Raw genomic sequence first — 16,338 nt, forward strand, 5'->3', positions numbered from 1 at the left:
TCTGCGTGGGTTTCCTCCAGGTGACTGTCTGTGAGGGGTGTGGTGTGTTCTCCCTGTGTCTGCGTGGGTTTCCTCCGGGTGACTGTCTGTGAGGGGTGTGGTGTGTTCTCCCTGTGTCTGCGTGGGTTTCCTCCGGGTGACTGTCTGTGAGGAGTGTGGTGTGTTCTCCCTGTGTCTGCGTGGGTTTCCTCCGGGTGACTGTCTGTGAGGAGTGTGGTGTGTTCTCCCTGTGTCTGCGTGGGTTTCCTCCGGGTGACTGTCTGTGAGGGGTGTGGTGTGTTCTCCCTGTGTCTGCGTGGGTTTCCTCCGGGTGACTGTCTGTGAGGGGTGTGGTGTGTTCTCCCTGTGTCTGCGTGGGTTTCCTCCGGGTGACTGTCTGTGAGGAGTGTGGTGTGTTCTCCCTGTGTCTGCGTGGGTTTCCTCCGGGTGACTGTCTGTAAACTAAATGTTAGAGGGGCAGGTTTGGGATCGAAGGTCCACTGGTCTGATCCCTTTGACTGGCACCAAAAGTGGGGGAGAGAATGATCTGTACCACCTCCTTCAACATTCACAGGTGAGGTGAGTTGAGCAAGTGTGTGTGTGTGTGTGTGTGTGTGTGTTCACTGACATGGATGGGTTAAATATGGACACATAATTTTACTGTACTACAATGCAATAACAATAAAGCATATTTATAAAATCTGATATTCATAAGCGCACATGAACGAGGGTTAATCATCAGTATTTAAACCAGGGCGAACAGAGAAATGGACTATAGCTCTAAAGTAAATTAACCATGTTCTATAACCACGGTTGTAGTTTGTGACGCTGAAACTAAACTGAACAATTGTTGTGCGATGGTGCCTTGGTCTGCATTAACTCCTCAAACATGTAGAACCTTACACAACAATCGTTCGGTAAAAGTGTTGGGAAAGAGGTTTTAATGTTATATAGCTTCATATCTAAGTACAAAATGTACAAATATTTACAAGTGAACAGTCCTCAAGTCACATATTTTGATGTTAAAAAACAAGATCACTTAATTTGGATGAGGATGCCAGTGACATACAGACACACGTACCAGGGATTTTCACACATCGGTAAAAAAATTATTGTTGTGCAAATGTAAACAAACAAAAACATGTAGTGCTTTACAGAGGGGTTACAGTACGATCTGACGACACAGACAGCCAATCTGCGTGATGCAGCTGGTAACCCCTGAGGGAACTGGCTGTGTGGTTTCTCCGCGCCATGATGCCAAAGTCTCCAGAGTGTCTTTGGGGTCGACGGGTGCAAGGTCATAAATGGTGTAGATGGCAGATAACTGCACTTCCCATGGCACACCTACGCACAGGATACAGTTGTACAAATATTTTAAATCACTTTGTGTAACATAACTGTAATTAATTTTTCAAACATTCTCCTGCTCTTTTGCCGTTTTTTGGTAACTGATGTGTGTTCTCCCTGTGTCTGCGTGGGTTTCCTCCGGGTGACTGTCTGTGTGGTGTGTTCTCTCTGTCTGCGTTGGTTTCCTCTGGGTGACTGTCTGTGCAGAGTGTGGTGTGTTCTCTCTGTGTCTGCGTGGGTTTCCTCCGGGTGACTGTCTGTGAGGAGTGTGGTGTGTTCTCCCTGTGTCTACGTGGGTTTCCTCCGGGTGACTGTCTGTGAGGAGTGTGGTGTGTTCTCCCTGTGTCTACGTGGGTTTCCTCCGGGTGACTGTCTGTGAGGAGTGTGGTGTGTTCTCCCCGTGTCTGTCTGGGTTTCCTCCGGGTGCTCCGGTTTCCTCCCACGTTGGTAGGTGGATTGGCGACTCAAAAGTGTCCTTAGGTGTGATTGTGTGTGTTGCCCTGAGAAGGACTGGCGCCCCCTCCAGGGTGTATTCACGCCTTGCGCCCAATGATTCCAGGTAGGCTCTGGACCCACCATGACCCTGAACTGGATAAGGGTTACAGACAATGAATGGATGGATGGTAACTGACGTGTAGAATGAAAAACGACGGACATTTTATTTGCTAAAAAAATAACCTAAACATTGAGTAGTTGAAAAAGGCAAGTGAGAGCAATTTACTGGTCACTGCATTCATTGGAAGAGAATATTTAAATCTTTAATTACAAAACTCATTTGTACATCTAATATTTGAAAAAATATGCTCTTGCGTTATATTTCTGACTTGAAGTCACACAAACACCTGCACAGAAAGAACTCTGCACATACCTTCACCTATTCCATGTTTAGCAAAGAGGTTCATTGCTTTGGAGACATGTTGAACAGACTTGCATAGTTTCTCCTTAATACCCAGCTGTCCAAGTCTCCCTGTAAATAAAGAGCACGAAGAACAAGGTAAAACAAACACATCTAAATAAAATCGAAATAAATTACTAAACCAGAAAGAACGTTAAAGTTAATATACAGCAAATTTTCCAGACACGTACCAATGAGTCTCAGAACTGCTGCCACACAAACATCTTGGACGGGTGTTTGCTGAGTCCTTGGTTGGGAGACCCATGTGTTCATGACTGGCCAGAGCTCCTTCCTAATAAATTAGAGTGAAAATACACATATGATAAATACCTCAGGCTGAGAAAAGCACAAGCATGAACCGCACAGGTAAACTCCTGCGTGAAGTACCCAATAATATGGTCATGAGTCCACTTCCATCCCAGATGTGCACACAGAAGATCCAATGTAAAGATGTACTCCCAGGCAGTGGGGCACAGGTCATCGCCATAGCGTGCATGCTTCTGAAATGTCAGGTTGACGTCCTGTAGGAGTGTTTTCAATGTGCTGCTGACCATTTTATGGATGTCATCTGGAGGCCTCTGGCAGAACACAAGTCAAGCAAAGTACTGAGTCTAATAGCACTTTTTAAACTCCAGAGAAAGGGATGCTGGGAGTTGGTCAGAGAGCTGCTTACCTTGTCCCAGTGCAGATACTTGCTGAGGAAGTCTAAAATCTCTCCCTCTGCTTTCAGCTTGCTCACTGTATGAATGGCTCTGCACAGAGCGTTCTCGTAGGACAGGATGCTTGGCCATGTGGTCACCATAAATAAAATCAGTTTTGGGGCTTCAGGGTAATCTGTTTGTGGGGAATTCAATACAACGTTACTGTAAGCATGTGACAAGAAAGTCAATAAAAGCACGCAACACAGGATGCGTTGGTGGAGGTAATATTTTAATATGGGGCTGTACGATTTGAAGATAGATGTAGATGGCATCATGAATGCAAACGTGTACTCCTAAATACTGCCAGAGATGAAGATTCCCACTCTAGACAGGAAATACATACACCAACTTACTCTCTTTTAGAATACTGTATGCAAAGGCATGGGCCTTCTGGGCGTCTCCTCTTTGTCGACATAGGCCTGTGTAGACTCTGCAAAAGGACTGGAGGAATTCCTGTTTCAAAACGTCTCTCTGTTCTTTCATTATGGTTAAAATAGCTGACATGAATTCTTCTGCTGAGCACTGGTCAAGAGAGGGAAGAAAAATGACAAGCGTAAGTACGTGTAAATCAGTAAAGGTACATTCGATATAGAAAAACCAAAGAAACCTCTCACTGCCGTAGTGACCGTGTTACTGTTTCTTACAATTCTTAGGTCTATAATATAATACATTTACCAAATACACACACACACAAATCTATCTGGGTCAATATATCCAATATAATTTAATGCCACAATTATATTTTCTTCCTTGTAATTTGTAAATCTTCCTTGTAAATGAAAATAAATCTTCTATAAAATAAGGTGCATGATTCATGAAACTTTCATACACGCAGAGATTCAAGTGCAGTTGATGAATCAGCTTCAGAGCATGAACCCAAGCCCTGCCTACCAGGGTCTACTGGCATATAATTTACCTACACTTAATTCATGCAGGTATGTCTGTAGTAAGCAAATGAAGAGTTCAGAGGCTCATGAGCTTGTGTTTGTGCTCGTAAGTGGAGTTTGAGGTTAAGCTGTGAATGCAGGCCGGTGCTGCACCTCATGTGTTTAGTGTGGAGCTTGTGGGTGGAGTCAGTCTTATAAAATAAAAGCAACAAAACTGTAATTTGTCTTATATAAACACTGAGAAAGTGCAAAATGTTATTATATCAGTGCACACACCACACTCCTCACAGACAGTCACCCGGAGGAAACCCACGCAGACACAGGGAGAACGCACCACACTCCTCACAGACAGTCACCCGGAAGAAACCCACGCAGACACAGAGAGAACACACCACACTCCTCACAGACAGTCACCCGGAGGAAACCCACGCAGACACAGGGAGAACACACCACACTCCTCACAGACAGTCACCCGGAGGAAACCCACACAGACACAGAAAGAACGCACCACACTCCTCACAGATAGTCACCCGGAGGAAACCCACGCAGACACGGAGAACACACCACACTCCTCACAGACAATCACCCGGAGGAAACCCACGCAGACACAGAGAGAACACACCACACTCCTCATAGACAGTCACCCGGAGGAAACCCACGCAGACACAGGGAGAACGCACCACACTCCTCACAGACAGTCACTTGAACGCACAACCTCCAGGTCCCTGGACAATACCTGCTGTGCCAAGGTGACACCCTTCACCTTTTATAATGGTTCTAGGAAATGACACTTTCTGAAGGGATATAAAGAAAACAGAAAGCAATTGCTTGAGCCAGATGCTGTGTGTGACTGTGGATTCCAGGACATTAGTCCTCCACCCCACAGCCTGGGCTTAGCCCTAAGTGACCTAAGTGCTCTTAAATCTGAAGAAAGACTTTCTGATGACAGCGATAAATTACCATTTTTCAAGTGTAAAATTTATTTTTCAGGAAACTGAAATGCTAAAGTGTGTTTTACTTCAAACCCATACTGAGAACTTTTTGAATCAGGCGGGTGACACTGGATCCAGAAGAAATGCCTTACCTGGTTGGAAGAGAATTCAGAAATGACAGATTTTTCTTCATCTCTTAAAACGGGAACTTCAGATATTCGTCCAAGGAACACATGACTCCTGATTACAGGCAACACATCAAAACATGACGTCTGAAGTTTTTTTATTGCATCAGAGATTTGGCCTTCTTTATCGTTTGCTTTGGTCTCAGGTTTGCTTTTCGTTCCCTGTTCATGACCACAGCTTGGCAGACTCCTCTCTGGATGAGAAGTGGTTGATTCGATGACATCTGTTGGCTGGTCATTGTCTACTGTCATGGGAGGGGTCGCGTTAACAGGTACAGGTGAACACACATCAAGCCGGAGCTTCTTGGCACTTTTTGGCAGAAGCATGTTAACCCCTGTCCTTTTTGCTTTCTGCTCTGTCTTGGTGAAGGCTGTGGATGAGGAGTTGATGGTTTTGTTGCCTGAGATCTGATTAACAGACGGTGGTGAGGCTCCTCTCTCGCTGCCTGCTCTGCCGAGGTTCCCTTTCAAGATGTTCAGAGTACGTGCTTGGGCAGAGAGCTCTGGGTACATGGTGTCCAGCATCTGCATAGAGTTCTCCTGCGAGGTAGTTGGAGACGAGGAGTTGAGAGCCGACGTGGGCAGTCTTCCAGGAACAGGAACAGCGTGTTTCGGAGTGGCAGATCCAAACTGCAAAGGGGAGGAGGGAACTCCTCTAGACGGCGAAGGAGTCGTCAGGCAAGGTGATCTACTCTGCTCATCTTGAAGACCTGACCCAAATGAAGACATGTGTAGTTGCTCTTTAGGAGAAAGTGGTCCCTCTGATGGTAACCAAGAAGGCAAATGCACACTGGGCCTAGTTGGTGTATTATGCTTTTCAGTTTTCGTTGGAGTTGCAGTCAATGGCATAACAACTGGAGGTAGTGGTGGACCCATCTCTATACGAACTTGCCCAATCGACTCTGAAGTTGGGGTTAATACAAGGGCATCTCTGGAGGCAAAAGCTGTAAGAGGCAAGAGATTCTCTCCTTTACCCACAGCTGAAAGCTCTACTGAATTTTGTGCGACTGAACTTACATTTCCAGGGTTATTACATTTCGATTCTTCTGTATCGGTGCTGTGCTCTTTTGGAGAAGTAGGATGAACATGGTCTATTTTTTCAACAGTGGGAATAAGATCTTCAGACTCCCTGGATTTGGAACAATCCCCTTGATCATGTGCATCATTTAGTTGCAGGGAGTTTGGCACAACATTCACAGGTTCATCTTTCGGCTTCTGGGTGAGCATTGTCTCTTGATGACCATCAGTGACTGCATCCTGTTTGGGAATTTCAGACTTGCCTGTATGCTCTGTAATAGATTTGTCCTCTGAACTGCCCTCATCTTTCTCATTCTCAGGATTAGGTAAAGCTTCTGAGAATCCTTGATGGTTTTCCTCTTTATTTTGCTGAACCTGATCTTCAGATTTCTGCTGTCCGTCTGAATGCAGCATGCATGCGTTAACACCGTACCAGTTCTTAGCAGGACTATTACGGCCAGGTTTTGAGAAAACCCCTCTTACTTTTCTCTTCAGGTCAAAGAACTCTTCCTCATCTGATAATTCCTCATGCTTTGAGGACATTGCAGAAGAAGCACCATTGATCCTGCTACTGGAGGGTTCATGTTTTTGCTCATCAGAATTGTTCTGATTTCTCGTCAAGTTCGAATCGCTTTCTTCAGTGGTGGCCACTGGAGACAAATTGCTCTGATCATTTTCTACAGTCCTTTCTGATTTGGTCTCACTGTGTCTTTCTTGACTGGGTGGGATGTCTGAAGACTCTTTAACCCCAGAATGACACTCAGAGTTCTCATTAGTATCTAGGCATGTGTGATCAACATTAACAAGCGGCTGTCCAGAATCTGAACTAATACTGATTACGTCAGAAGAAAGTGCATTATGTAAATCACCAACAACAGACTGGGAGTGAGCTTCTGAATGGTTTTCCACAGCGTTCAGTTGTGATTCTGCTGCGATTCTGTATCCATCTGCTTTGACGGTGGCACATTCCCTTTCAAGTCCATTTGGTAAATCTGTTTTTGCAGCTGTACAGGGCAAGTCCTCAACAGTTTCCTTCTCTTTTCCCATTTCTTCCACTTCCATGTCTTGGTTCACTGATGAGACGCTGTCATCAATAGTAATTAAGTTCATGTCTTGGCTTGATTTAAGGAAAGCGGCAGGTGAGAAACTGACAGATTGAGTTATGATAGCGTCTTTTTGAGGGTTTGGCTCTGTGGACTTTGTTAGCTGTTTACAGTCTTTATCATTTGACATGGAGTTTTCCATTAAAGCTGATTTTGAGGGCACATCTATTTCATCCTGAAACAAAAGAACATGAGTTAGTTAAACTTGTGAAACCAAGAAAGGCAAGGCAAATACTTAAACATATTTCAACTTAGGACCTAGTCACACCGAGTGTGATTTGTTTGCATGAAGAAAAAAAATAATTAATAGATAAAAAATATTTTTTTTTACGCAAAAAGGCAATTTTTAATGTAGTGGACACATTTTTTTCTCAACGTTCTGAAGCTGCGGGAATAGGCTGGAAGAGGAAATTCACAGAGTAGTGATTATTCATTCGTTCTTTCATTATCTGTAACCCTTATCCAGTTCAGGGTCGCGGTGGGTCCAGAGCCTACCTGGAATCATTGGGCGCCAGGCGGGAACACACCCTGGAGGGGGCGCCAGTCCTTCACAGGGCAACACACACACACACACACACATTCACTCACACCTACGGACACTTTTTTGAGTCGCCAATCCACCTACCAACGTGTTTTTGGACTGTGGGAGGAAACCAGAGCACCTGGAGGAAACCCACACAGACACGGGGAGAACACCAGAATAGTGATTAATTTGGCATTTTTATTTAAGCATTGCAACTTAACGACACAAGGCAGCACGGTGGCGCAGCAGGTAGTGTCGCAGTCACACAGCTCCAGGGACCTGGAGGTTGTGGGTTCGATTCCCGCGCCGGGTGACTGTCTGTGAGGAGTGAGGTGTGTTCTCCCCGTGTCCATGTGGGTTTCCTCCGGGTGCTCTGGTTTCCTCCCACAGTCCAAAAACACGTTGGTAGGTGGATTGGCGACTCAAAAAAGTGTCCGTAGGTGTGAGTGTGTGTGTGTGTGTCTGTGTTGCCCTGTGAAGGACTGGCGCCCCCTCCAGGGTGTATTCCTGCCTTGCGCCCAATGATTCCAGGTAGGCTCTGGACCCACCGCGACCCTGAACTGGGTAAGGGTTACAGATAATGAATGAACTTAACGACACCCTGAATTCACCCCCAACCTGCAGAACACCACCAGGAGGTCAGCAGTGTTTGTTGGTCACAGCTTATAAACATTCTCAAAGAAGGTTATATATTCTTTAACTGCTACATTATAGTAATCAGTAGTAATCTTTATGCTTGTGTGTTCGGCAATAAACAAAATGAGATGTTCAGCCTCTTCCTGCTAATTTGTTTGGTCTGCAAATATGACAACTGCGCCCTGATTGGTCGGCTTGGTTTTAACACTTGCAAAAATCTGTAAAATGCAGAAAATGACAGACTTTATTTCAAAATCTTCTGCAGCTTCGCAGTTCTGGACTCTTTTTTTGGGCTTTTTTTCCCCATCCATAAAAATTGTTTAATAAATAAAAGTAAAAAATTGGACACAAATACTTTGCCCAAATAAATAAATAAATAAACCCTCCCCACATAAAACCCCATGTATAATTTTGACACAAAAATGTCAAATATGTTGTTTCTGATTGAGAATGTTTCTATTAAACTGTTCTTAAAATAATGAATAGATGTGTAATTTAATAATAGCGATTATCTACAGAACTAATGCACTCTTCTTACCGACTCGTCAGAACGAGACATTGGAGATAAAACTGCAGGTAAAGGCTTGAACCAATCCAGAAATTCCCACATATCTGTGCTGCTACTCCAGGAGTCTCCCTCTGACGAGGCATCATAATTAACACTGTGATCAATGGCTCTGTCAATCTCTGCACTTCTTTGTTCGAGCTCCTCTGATTCCAGGCTCAGTTTCTCCTTCCTGCCCATTTCTTTGTTCGGTCGTCCTTTACTTGGACTCTTCTCCTCTTGCAATAAAGATGCAGCCTTGCCCTTCTCAGGAGAGATTTTCTTTTTGGAACTGGAAGTGCGTGATTTTTGAGACTTGGTTTCCTTCGCAGGACTGGAGGTAGCCGTGTGTGGAGTCTGCTTTCTACAGGGACTGACCGGCAATGGTTGAGGTTGTCTTTGAAGAACGTTATTTGAGAGTGAAGAGAAGTGCTGATTGTCTGTAGTTTCTGCTTTCGGAAAACAAGTCATTAGAATGAGTTACTTTTGGTTTGGTTTTAGCAGTTTTAAGTAATAAAGAGGAAATTACTCATTCATAAAAATAGCCACTCACCCTTTAAGCCCAACATTTCTGTGGTTTGTGGCTCTACACAATGCCAGAGCTCTTCAAGGAGCAACCTTACTTTAGCTGAACAAGAAAGAAAGGGAATAAATTCAGCTGATCACGAGGTGTATAGTTTTATAAAATTTATACATATATATATTTTAAAGCAAGAAATACCTTTGTCAATTTTTGGCTCCAATTTGGTTTGTGTTGATGAACATCGCTTCTCTGTTACAGAAACAATTATTAGAAACCAATAATTATTAAAGTAAACGCAGAATTTTCACACAACAGCTGTTATTAAAATTTGACCTTACCTTTATTAACAATTTTTTCCAGTTTCTCAAGCTTTACCTGTGAGGTTAAAACCAAGAATTAAGGATCAGTAAAAGGCACATATTAGAGGTCTATATAGAGAGCTATTTATTCTGCTGGCGTCAAATCTACACATAGCTGTGTACACTATGCCACAGCCTGACACACCCCTCCAGAAATGAATCTAAGCTTCAAGATGACACAGACCACAACAGCGGTGATAGGTCCAGTTGAGGAGAGATTAAGGAAGGAAATCTGGAAATGTTAATTCCTTTTTACTACACTACACAGATTGCCACAAATCCAAGGTGATAGATTTCTTCAAAAATGGGATAAGACATCGTGGATTATGTGAAAATGTTGGAAGAACTGAAGCTTTAACTATAAATGTTTTTATCTGATGTAAGATGCAATTTTTGAATGCGTAAGCGGCTATTTTATGACCTACATTGTGTACTACACAGGGTGGAGGACGATATTTGTGATTCCACCCTATTGTTTTAATGGTGTAATTGCAGAGTGATGAAGACAAAAATGTACAAGTATAAACACCCACAATGACAAAGGGCACTTGTGCATGCTACAGCATCTACTTCACAATGATTCGATACCGAAACATTAGTCAGCCTTAAGAGTACTTACAACTCCCGCTGGGTGAAAATATAGAGTAAAAAAATTTTTAAATAAAAATAAATAAATAAATACTGACAAGTATATGCACCAGGGCGGCACGGTGGCGCGGCAGGTAGTGTCACAGTCACACAGCTCCAGGGGCCTGGAGGTTGTGGGTTTGATTCCCGCTCCGGGTGACTGTCTGTGAGGAGTGTGGTGTGTTCTCCCTGTGTCCGCGTGGGTTTCCTCCGGGTGACTGTCTGTGAGGAGTGTGGTGTGTTCTCCCTGTGTCCGTGTGGGTTTCCTCCGGGTGACTGTCTGTGAGGAGTGTGGTGTGTTCTCCCTGTGTCTGCGTGGGTTTCCTCCGGGTGACTGAGGAGTGTGGTGTGTTCTCCCTGTGTCTGCGTGGGTTTCCTCCGGGTGACTGAGGAGTGTGGTGTGTTCTCCCTGTGTCTGCGTGGGTTTCCTCCGGGTGACTGAGGAGTGTGGTGTGTTCTCCCTGTGTCTGCGTGGGTTTCCTCCGGGTGACTGAGGAGTGTGGTGTGTTCTCCCTGTGTCTGCGTGGGTTTCCTCCGGGTGACTGTCTGTGAGGAGTGTGGTGTGTTCTCCCTGTGTCCGCGTGGGTTTCCTCCGGGTGACTGTCTGTGAGGAGTGTGGTGTGTTCTCCCTGTGTCCGTGTGGGTTTCCTCCGGGTGACTGTCTGTGAGGAGTGTGGTGTGTTCTCCCTGTGTCTGCGTGGGTTTCCTCCGGGTGACTGAGGAGTGTGGTGTGTTCTCCCTGTGTCTGCGTGGGTTTCCTCCGGGTGACTGAGGAGTGTGGTGTGTTCTCCCTGTGTCTGCGTGGGTTTCCTCCGGGTGACTGAGGAGTGTGGTGTGTTCTCCCTGTGTCTGCGTGGGTTTCCTCCGGGTGACTGAGGAGTGTGGTGTGTTCTCCCTGTGTCTCCGTGGGTTTCCTCCGGGTGACTGAGGAGTGTGGTGTGTTCTCCCTGTGTCTGCGTGGGTTTCCTCCGGGTGACTGAGGAGTGTGGTGTGTTCTCCCTGTGTCTGCGTGGGTTTCCTCCGGGTGACTGAGGAGTGTGGTGTGTTCTCCCTGTGTCTGCGTGGGTTTCCTCCGGGTGACTGTCTGTGAGGAGTGTGGTGTGTTCTCCCTGTGTCCGTGTGGGTTTCCTCCGGGTGACTGTCTGTGAGGAGTTTGGTGTGTTCTCCCTATGTCTGCGTGGGTTTCCCCCGGGTGACTGTCTGTGAGGAGTGTGGTGTGTTCTCCCTGTGTCCGCGTGTGTTTCCACCGGGTGATTATCTGTGAGGAGTGTGGTGTGTTGTGCCCAATGATTCCAGGTAGGCTCTGGACCCACTGCAACCCTGAACTGGATAATCGCTTACAGATAATGAATGAATGAAGAATATGTACCTGATTTATCTGAAGGTTTTCTTGAAGCTTACTGTTTTCCCACTTCAGAGCTGTGATTTCGTGATTCTGCCTGATTTTTGTTTCTGATAATAAGGAAAAACAAAATCACAGATGATTAGACAGTGCTCTGGCCACGCTCAAGCTACAACATTTCTGCTGTATCTGTGTAAACTGTGGTGTATTGGACTATGACAGACCTTCAAGTGCCAGCAGCTGATTTTCAAGACCACTTTTTCTGCAAAAGTAATGAGACAATTTAGAAGAAACACTTCAAAACTCGACATTTACTGGCAACATAATGCAGGAGCTGTGCCTTTAGTTTTGCCATTACTCACAGAACCAACGTCCTGGCATTCTGCATTCTCAGGTCCTCCAACTCCTCCGCCGCTTCCTGACACACCTTGAGAGAATCCTTTTCAGCCAAAATGAACAGAGTCGGGGTTAAAACATCATAACCTCAACTAGTTACAAAAAAATTAATACATTTAAAATAAATAAAAAACCGTATTCATGAAAAGATCTAACCTGAGTTTTCTGTAGATCTCCTTCTAGGGTTTCCATCTCAGTTTTCAGCTTCGCGTATTCGAGGCTGTGAGATTGTGCCGTATCTGTGGGAGGAGCAGAAACGTCATTATAAACGTGGCAGTGATTTTAAAGTGATGGCTGATAGGTGTAGCTTTCACCTACCTTGTGCTTTATTGAGGTCATTTTCCAGCTTCTTGTTCCTGAGAACACAATAAGACAAGGTAAGCAAAGAGGAAAAGACACGAACACTGATCATCTAAAGCAAGGACATAGGAGGGGTCTCACAAAGCCAGCGTCCGGAAATGTTCCTCCCTCAAACCGTCCACCTCCTCAGATTTCTGCTGACAGGACTTCAGAGCAGTCTGAGAGGAAACCAGAGTGGATTAATAAACACACAACAACACAAGCTCAGTGCATGCACCAGTGTACGGTGTTTTATACAGGGATCAAGTCACATTGTGCATTGAAGATGACTGCTGAGATTCACCTTCGTTTCTTCTAGGGTGGCTTTCGTAGCCTCATAGTCCTCTATCTGCTTTTCCAAAGGGCCAAGTTTCAGCAACACCTCTTCCAGCTGTTTGTGAAGCTTGCTGCACTCTCTGAGGAGAAAAACGTGAACACAGATGATGAACGATGAAGCTGACAATTAATTTACAGGCCATTTAACCCCCAGTCATTTTAGTGGGTAATTAAGTTCATTATAGATTTTTACAGTGGTTTGAGCAGAAAGCCAGAGCAATTTCTATTAATTGCCTGCTCTTGGTTCACTGCATTACTTTAATGTATATGTGTGTGTGTGTGTGTGTCTCTCTCTCTTTGCTACCTTTACACAGCAGTATAAACACTAACCAATGGGAGGTTGCTGTATCCTACAACACTCAGTAGGGCACTACACTGCACTCCATGACGTTTATAGATCATGTAGAGAGTAAGAATTATATTAGAATTTAATTCATTAATCAATATCTATAAATAAAAATGTCCTACCGACAAGAATTTACTTCTTAAATATTTAATAATAAGTCATATTAATAAATCGTCACTGTGACATGAGAGAAATGAAACAGTACTGATTTCATACACATTTCAACACAAATAAAAGTGATTCAAAATGATGACATATTTAAGTCTTACCTTTGGGAGTTTTGTAGCTGTAAAAACTAGTCAAGGAAAACTGACAATATCCAGAGAAACACAGTTTTTAATCCAAGATTTACATCTTTATAAGTCCATCATCATCATTTAATGGAAAAGCACTCATTCCTCAAAGAATATAAACATGGCGACATGGGAGGAAGTTAGCCTCTGGATAATTCAACAATCACATCAGAATAAACGACAACAGCAGATGATAGCACATATATTCATTCATTCATTATCTGTAACTCACTCGGAGGAAACCCACGCAGACACAGGGAGAACACACCACAGTCCTCACAGACAGTCACCTGGAGGAAACCCACGCAGACACAGGGAGAACACACCACACTCCTCACAGACAGTCACCCAGAGCGGGAATCGAACCCACAACCTCCAGGTCCCTGGAGCTGTGTGACTGCGACACTACCTGAGCACATATATATATACATATGTAAATTTAAAGAAAGGATAAAAAATTTCATTTCAGTGAAAGTAAACGGAAAAGATCATTTAGAATCATTTGTATTGATTCCTTTGTCATGAATTTGAGACTTTACCGAAAGGATTTGGCAATTTGAAAAACAACACATGACAGGTTTAAAAGGATATCATCACACTTCTCCTTGTACTCACTCAGGAGCTGGCTGAAATTAAAAGAAATAAAAAAGGCAACAGGTTACTCCTCTGACTAAACAACTCCGGCTCTGGAGACAGCTTCATGTTGCTTTGTGAATGTGTTAAAACAAAGATAACGTGGTGACAAGGAGATCTTTAGGACTGGAGTTAAAAATCACTGCTTTTTGCTGGATGCCGGAACTTATCTGTGAGGAACTGATAGCATTCGGGAGCCCACGAACTGCTGGCCATACAGTGCTTACAATAACACAACAACCTTAATATGCTTTATTATGACCAACTTCATTATTAACCAAATCAGCAGCAGATTCAATCACAAAGCATCACTTACTCTGTGTCAATGATCTTCTGTTTCAGTGACAGTAAGGCAGCCACATATTCATCTAGGCTCTGAAACATATTAGGACACGATGACAGAAAGACAGGATAAAGTTAGTGTGATTCAGTAACGCAGGTGTCCTTTAAAGCAACCTCAGGGAGGACTGAAACTTCCCACAGAGCATAAGCGTAAAAGCTTGCTTAACCTTGATTTTCAGTATGAACGCACACAAAAGCAGTGTCCACTGATCCTTCAGTCTGCTTTTTGGCTTTTATGTTGTGCTGGTGTAGAGTGGATCAGACACAGCAGTGCTGCTGGAGTTTTTAAACCCTGTGTCCACTCTCTGTCCACTCTGTGAGACACTCCTCCCTCGTTGGTCCACCTTGTAGATGTAGAGTCAGAGACAGTAGCTCATCTGTCGCTGCACAGTGTGTGTCGGCCGCCCGTTTTTGGTCGGTGAGTCCAGTAGTGACACTGAAGGGTTTAAAAACTCCAGCAGTGCTGCTGTGTCTGATCCACTCTACACCAGCACAACACAAAATGCAGAGCAACAGACTGACTATATTCTGTAACTGTAGGATTACTCGCACGTCTATGAGCAGTGAAGCTGATCAAACTGACACAGAGTGTAGAAACGACGAGCTAGTTTTAATGTTTTGGCTGACTGGTGTAATATAAAAGCGATAAACTTGAACTTATGATCAGCTTTTGAAGTGAATTTCCCGTTCCACCTTAAATGGAGCATCAGCGAACGTTAAAGTTACGTTCTGGCCATAGAACTGCTTGTGACTGGCCCCGCCTCCTCCACCATTTAAGGTGGATCGGACAATTCGCCTCAGAAGATGATAAGAAACCAAATACAATTTAGAAACCTGAAGATACGAAACCAAACACAGTACTGTAAAATAACCAAATGTATTATTAGACTCCGGCTACGCTATTATTATCTTATTATCATGATTAAAACCCAATATTAAGTGTAAAAAACAAAGACAGCGGTAGAGAGACGTCACCCGAGTTAAAATAATGCAGTTTTCACAAGTTCCAGAAGGGGCTTCAGTGGCGAGTCCTCCTCCCGTTTCAGGCTGCTTCTCTCCCGGCATCATGATCACCAAAAACACCCCCCACACACACTTCACACTTTATTTAATACATATCAACACTGAACACACACACACACACACTCTCACCAAAACAACAAGCATGACACGGACAGGACCCCACACACACACCACACACCACATGGACACAGGACCCATAACACACACAAACACATGTTTGTTTTAATGCACTGTGGGGACTTCTGTTTACCTTAGTCTTAAACATAAGTAAACAAAAACCTAAACCTAGCTCAGCCCTAACCATTACTAAATCTAACGATTAATTTGTAACACACTAACCTTAAACAGCACATGAGTTCACAATAAAAGCTAATTTACTTTGTGGTTCCCAAAACACGTCCCCACAACGCGAGTGTGTAAACAGACCCGGGTGCCTTCGACGTGAGTAAAACCAGAGAGGGTAGAACCTGATTCAACACACACACTCACACACACATAGCTGCCCGCTTATTTTGCCTGAGCAGAAATTAATCCGGCTTAAAATTTAAATATGAATTTTCTAATTACTTCATTGTGTTCACAATATAAAAGTACATGATATACGCTAAAAATACTACATTAAACAGCAGCTGTAATATGCAAAGCAACGAACTCCCAACGAACGAATTTCAAATTAGGCCAACCGTTACAACCGCCTGAACATAACAAGTACTTCCGCGCGCTCGTGTGTGTTGTTGTGATGATGGTGACCAGTGGGGTGTTCCACAAAGCAGGATTTCTCTGTTTATCTAGATAACTTAAGCCCAAAGTCACGCCCATCCAATAGGAAAAGAGCTGAGGGAGATTCCTATTGGACAGTCCAGTCCTCAGCTTTGGGATTAAGTTATCTAGCTAACTAAGAAATCCTGCTTTGTGGAATACTCCACTATGTCCTCGCTACAATGGTTTATGTTACATTTAGATGGTCTTCACAAATTCTATTCTGCTTTTTTATTTATTTACAAAAACTTGAATCTGCTGTAATGTGAAA

The 16,338-nt window shown here is 44.0% G+C and overlaps 1 protein-coding gene across 1 annotated transcript; it reads right to left on the reverse strand.

The window, feature by feature from the left end:
* Positions 1–903: 903 nt before the first annotated feature.
* On the reverse strand, positions 904–15,445 carry ice1 (KIAA0947-like (H. sapiens)). Its single transcript, XM_066683652.1, has 22 exons — positions 15,261–15,445; positions 14,260–14,318; positions 13,901–13,936; positions 13,287–13,304; positions 12,640–12,751; positions 12,438–12,514; positions 12,315–12,352; positions 12,153–12,235; positions 11,963–12,039; positions 11,825–11,862; positions 11,628–11,710; positions 9,611–9,647; positions 9,471–9,521; positions 9,303–9,377; positions 8,744–9,198; positions 4,894–7,221; positions 3,276–3,444; positions 2,895–3,055; positions 2,609–2,799; positions 2,413–2,513; positions 2,195–2,293; positions 904–1,323 (listed from the first exon to the last, which is right to left on the reverse strand). Exons 1-22 carry the CDS (start codon positions 15,351–15,353, stop codon positions 1,142–1,144), a joined length of 4,563 nt encoding a protein of 1,520 aa, XP_066539749.1. The 5' UTR covers positions 15,354–15,445; the 3' UTR covers positions 904–1,141.
* Between the last annotated feature and the right edge of the window lie 893 nt (positions 15,446–16,338).

Source organism: Hoplias malabaricus, chromosome 10 (genome assembly GCF_029633855.1).
Source record: "Hoplias malabaricus isolate fHopMal1 chromosome 10, fHopMal1.hap1, whole genome shotgun sequence".
Lineage (NCBI taxonomy): Eukaryota > Metazoa > Chordata > Actinopteri > Characiformes > Erythrinidae > Hoplias > Hoplias malabaricus.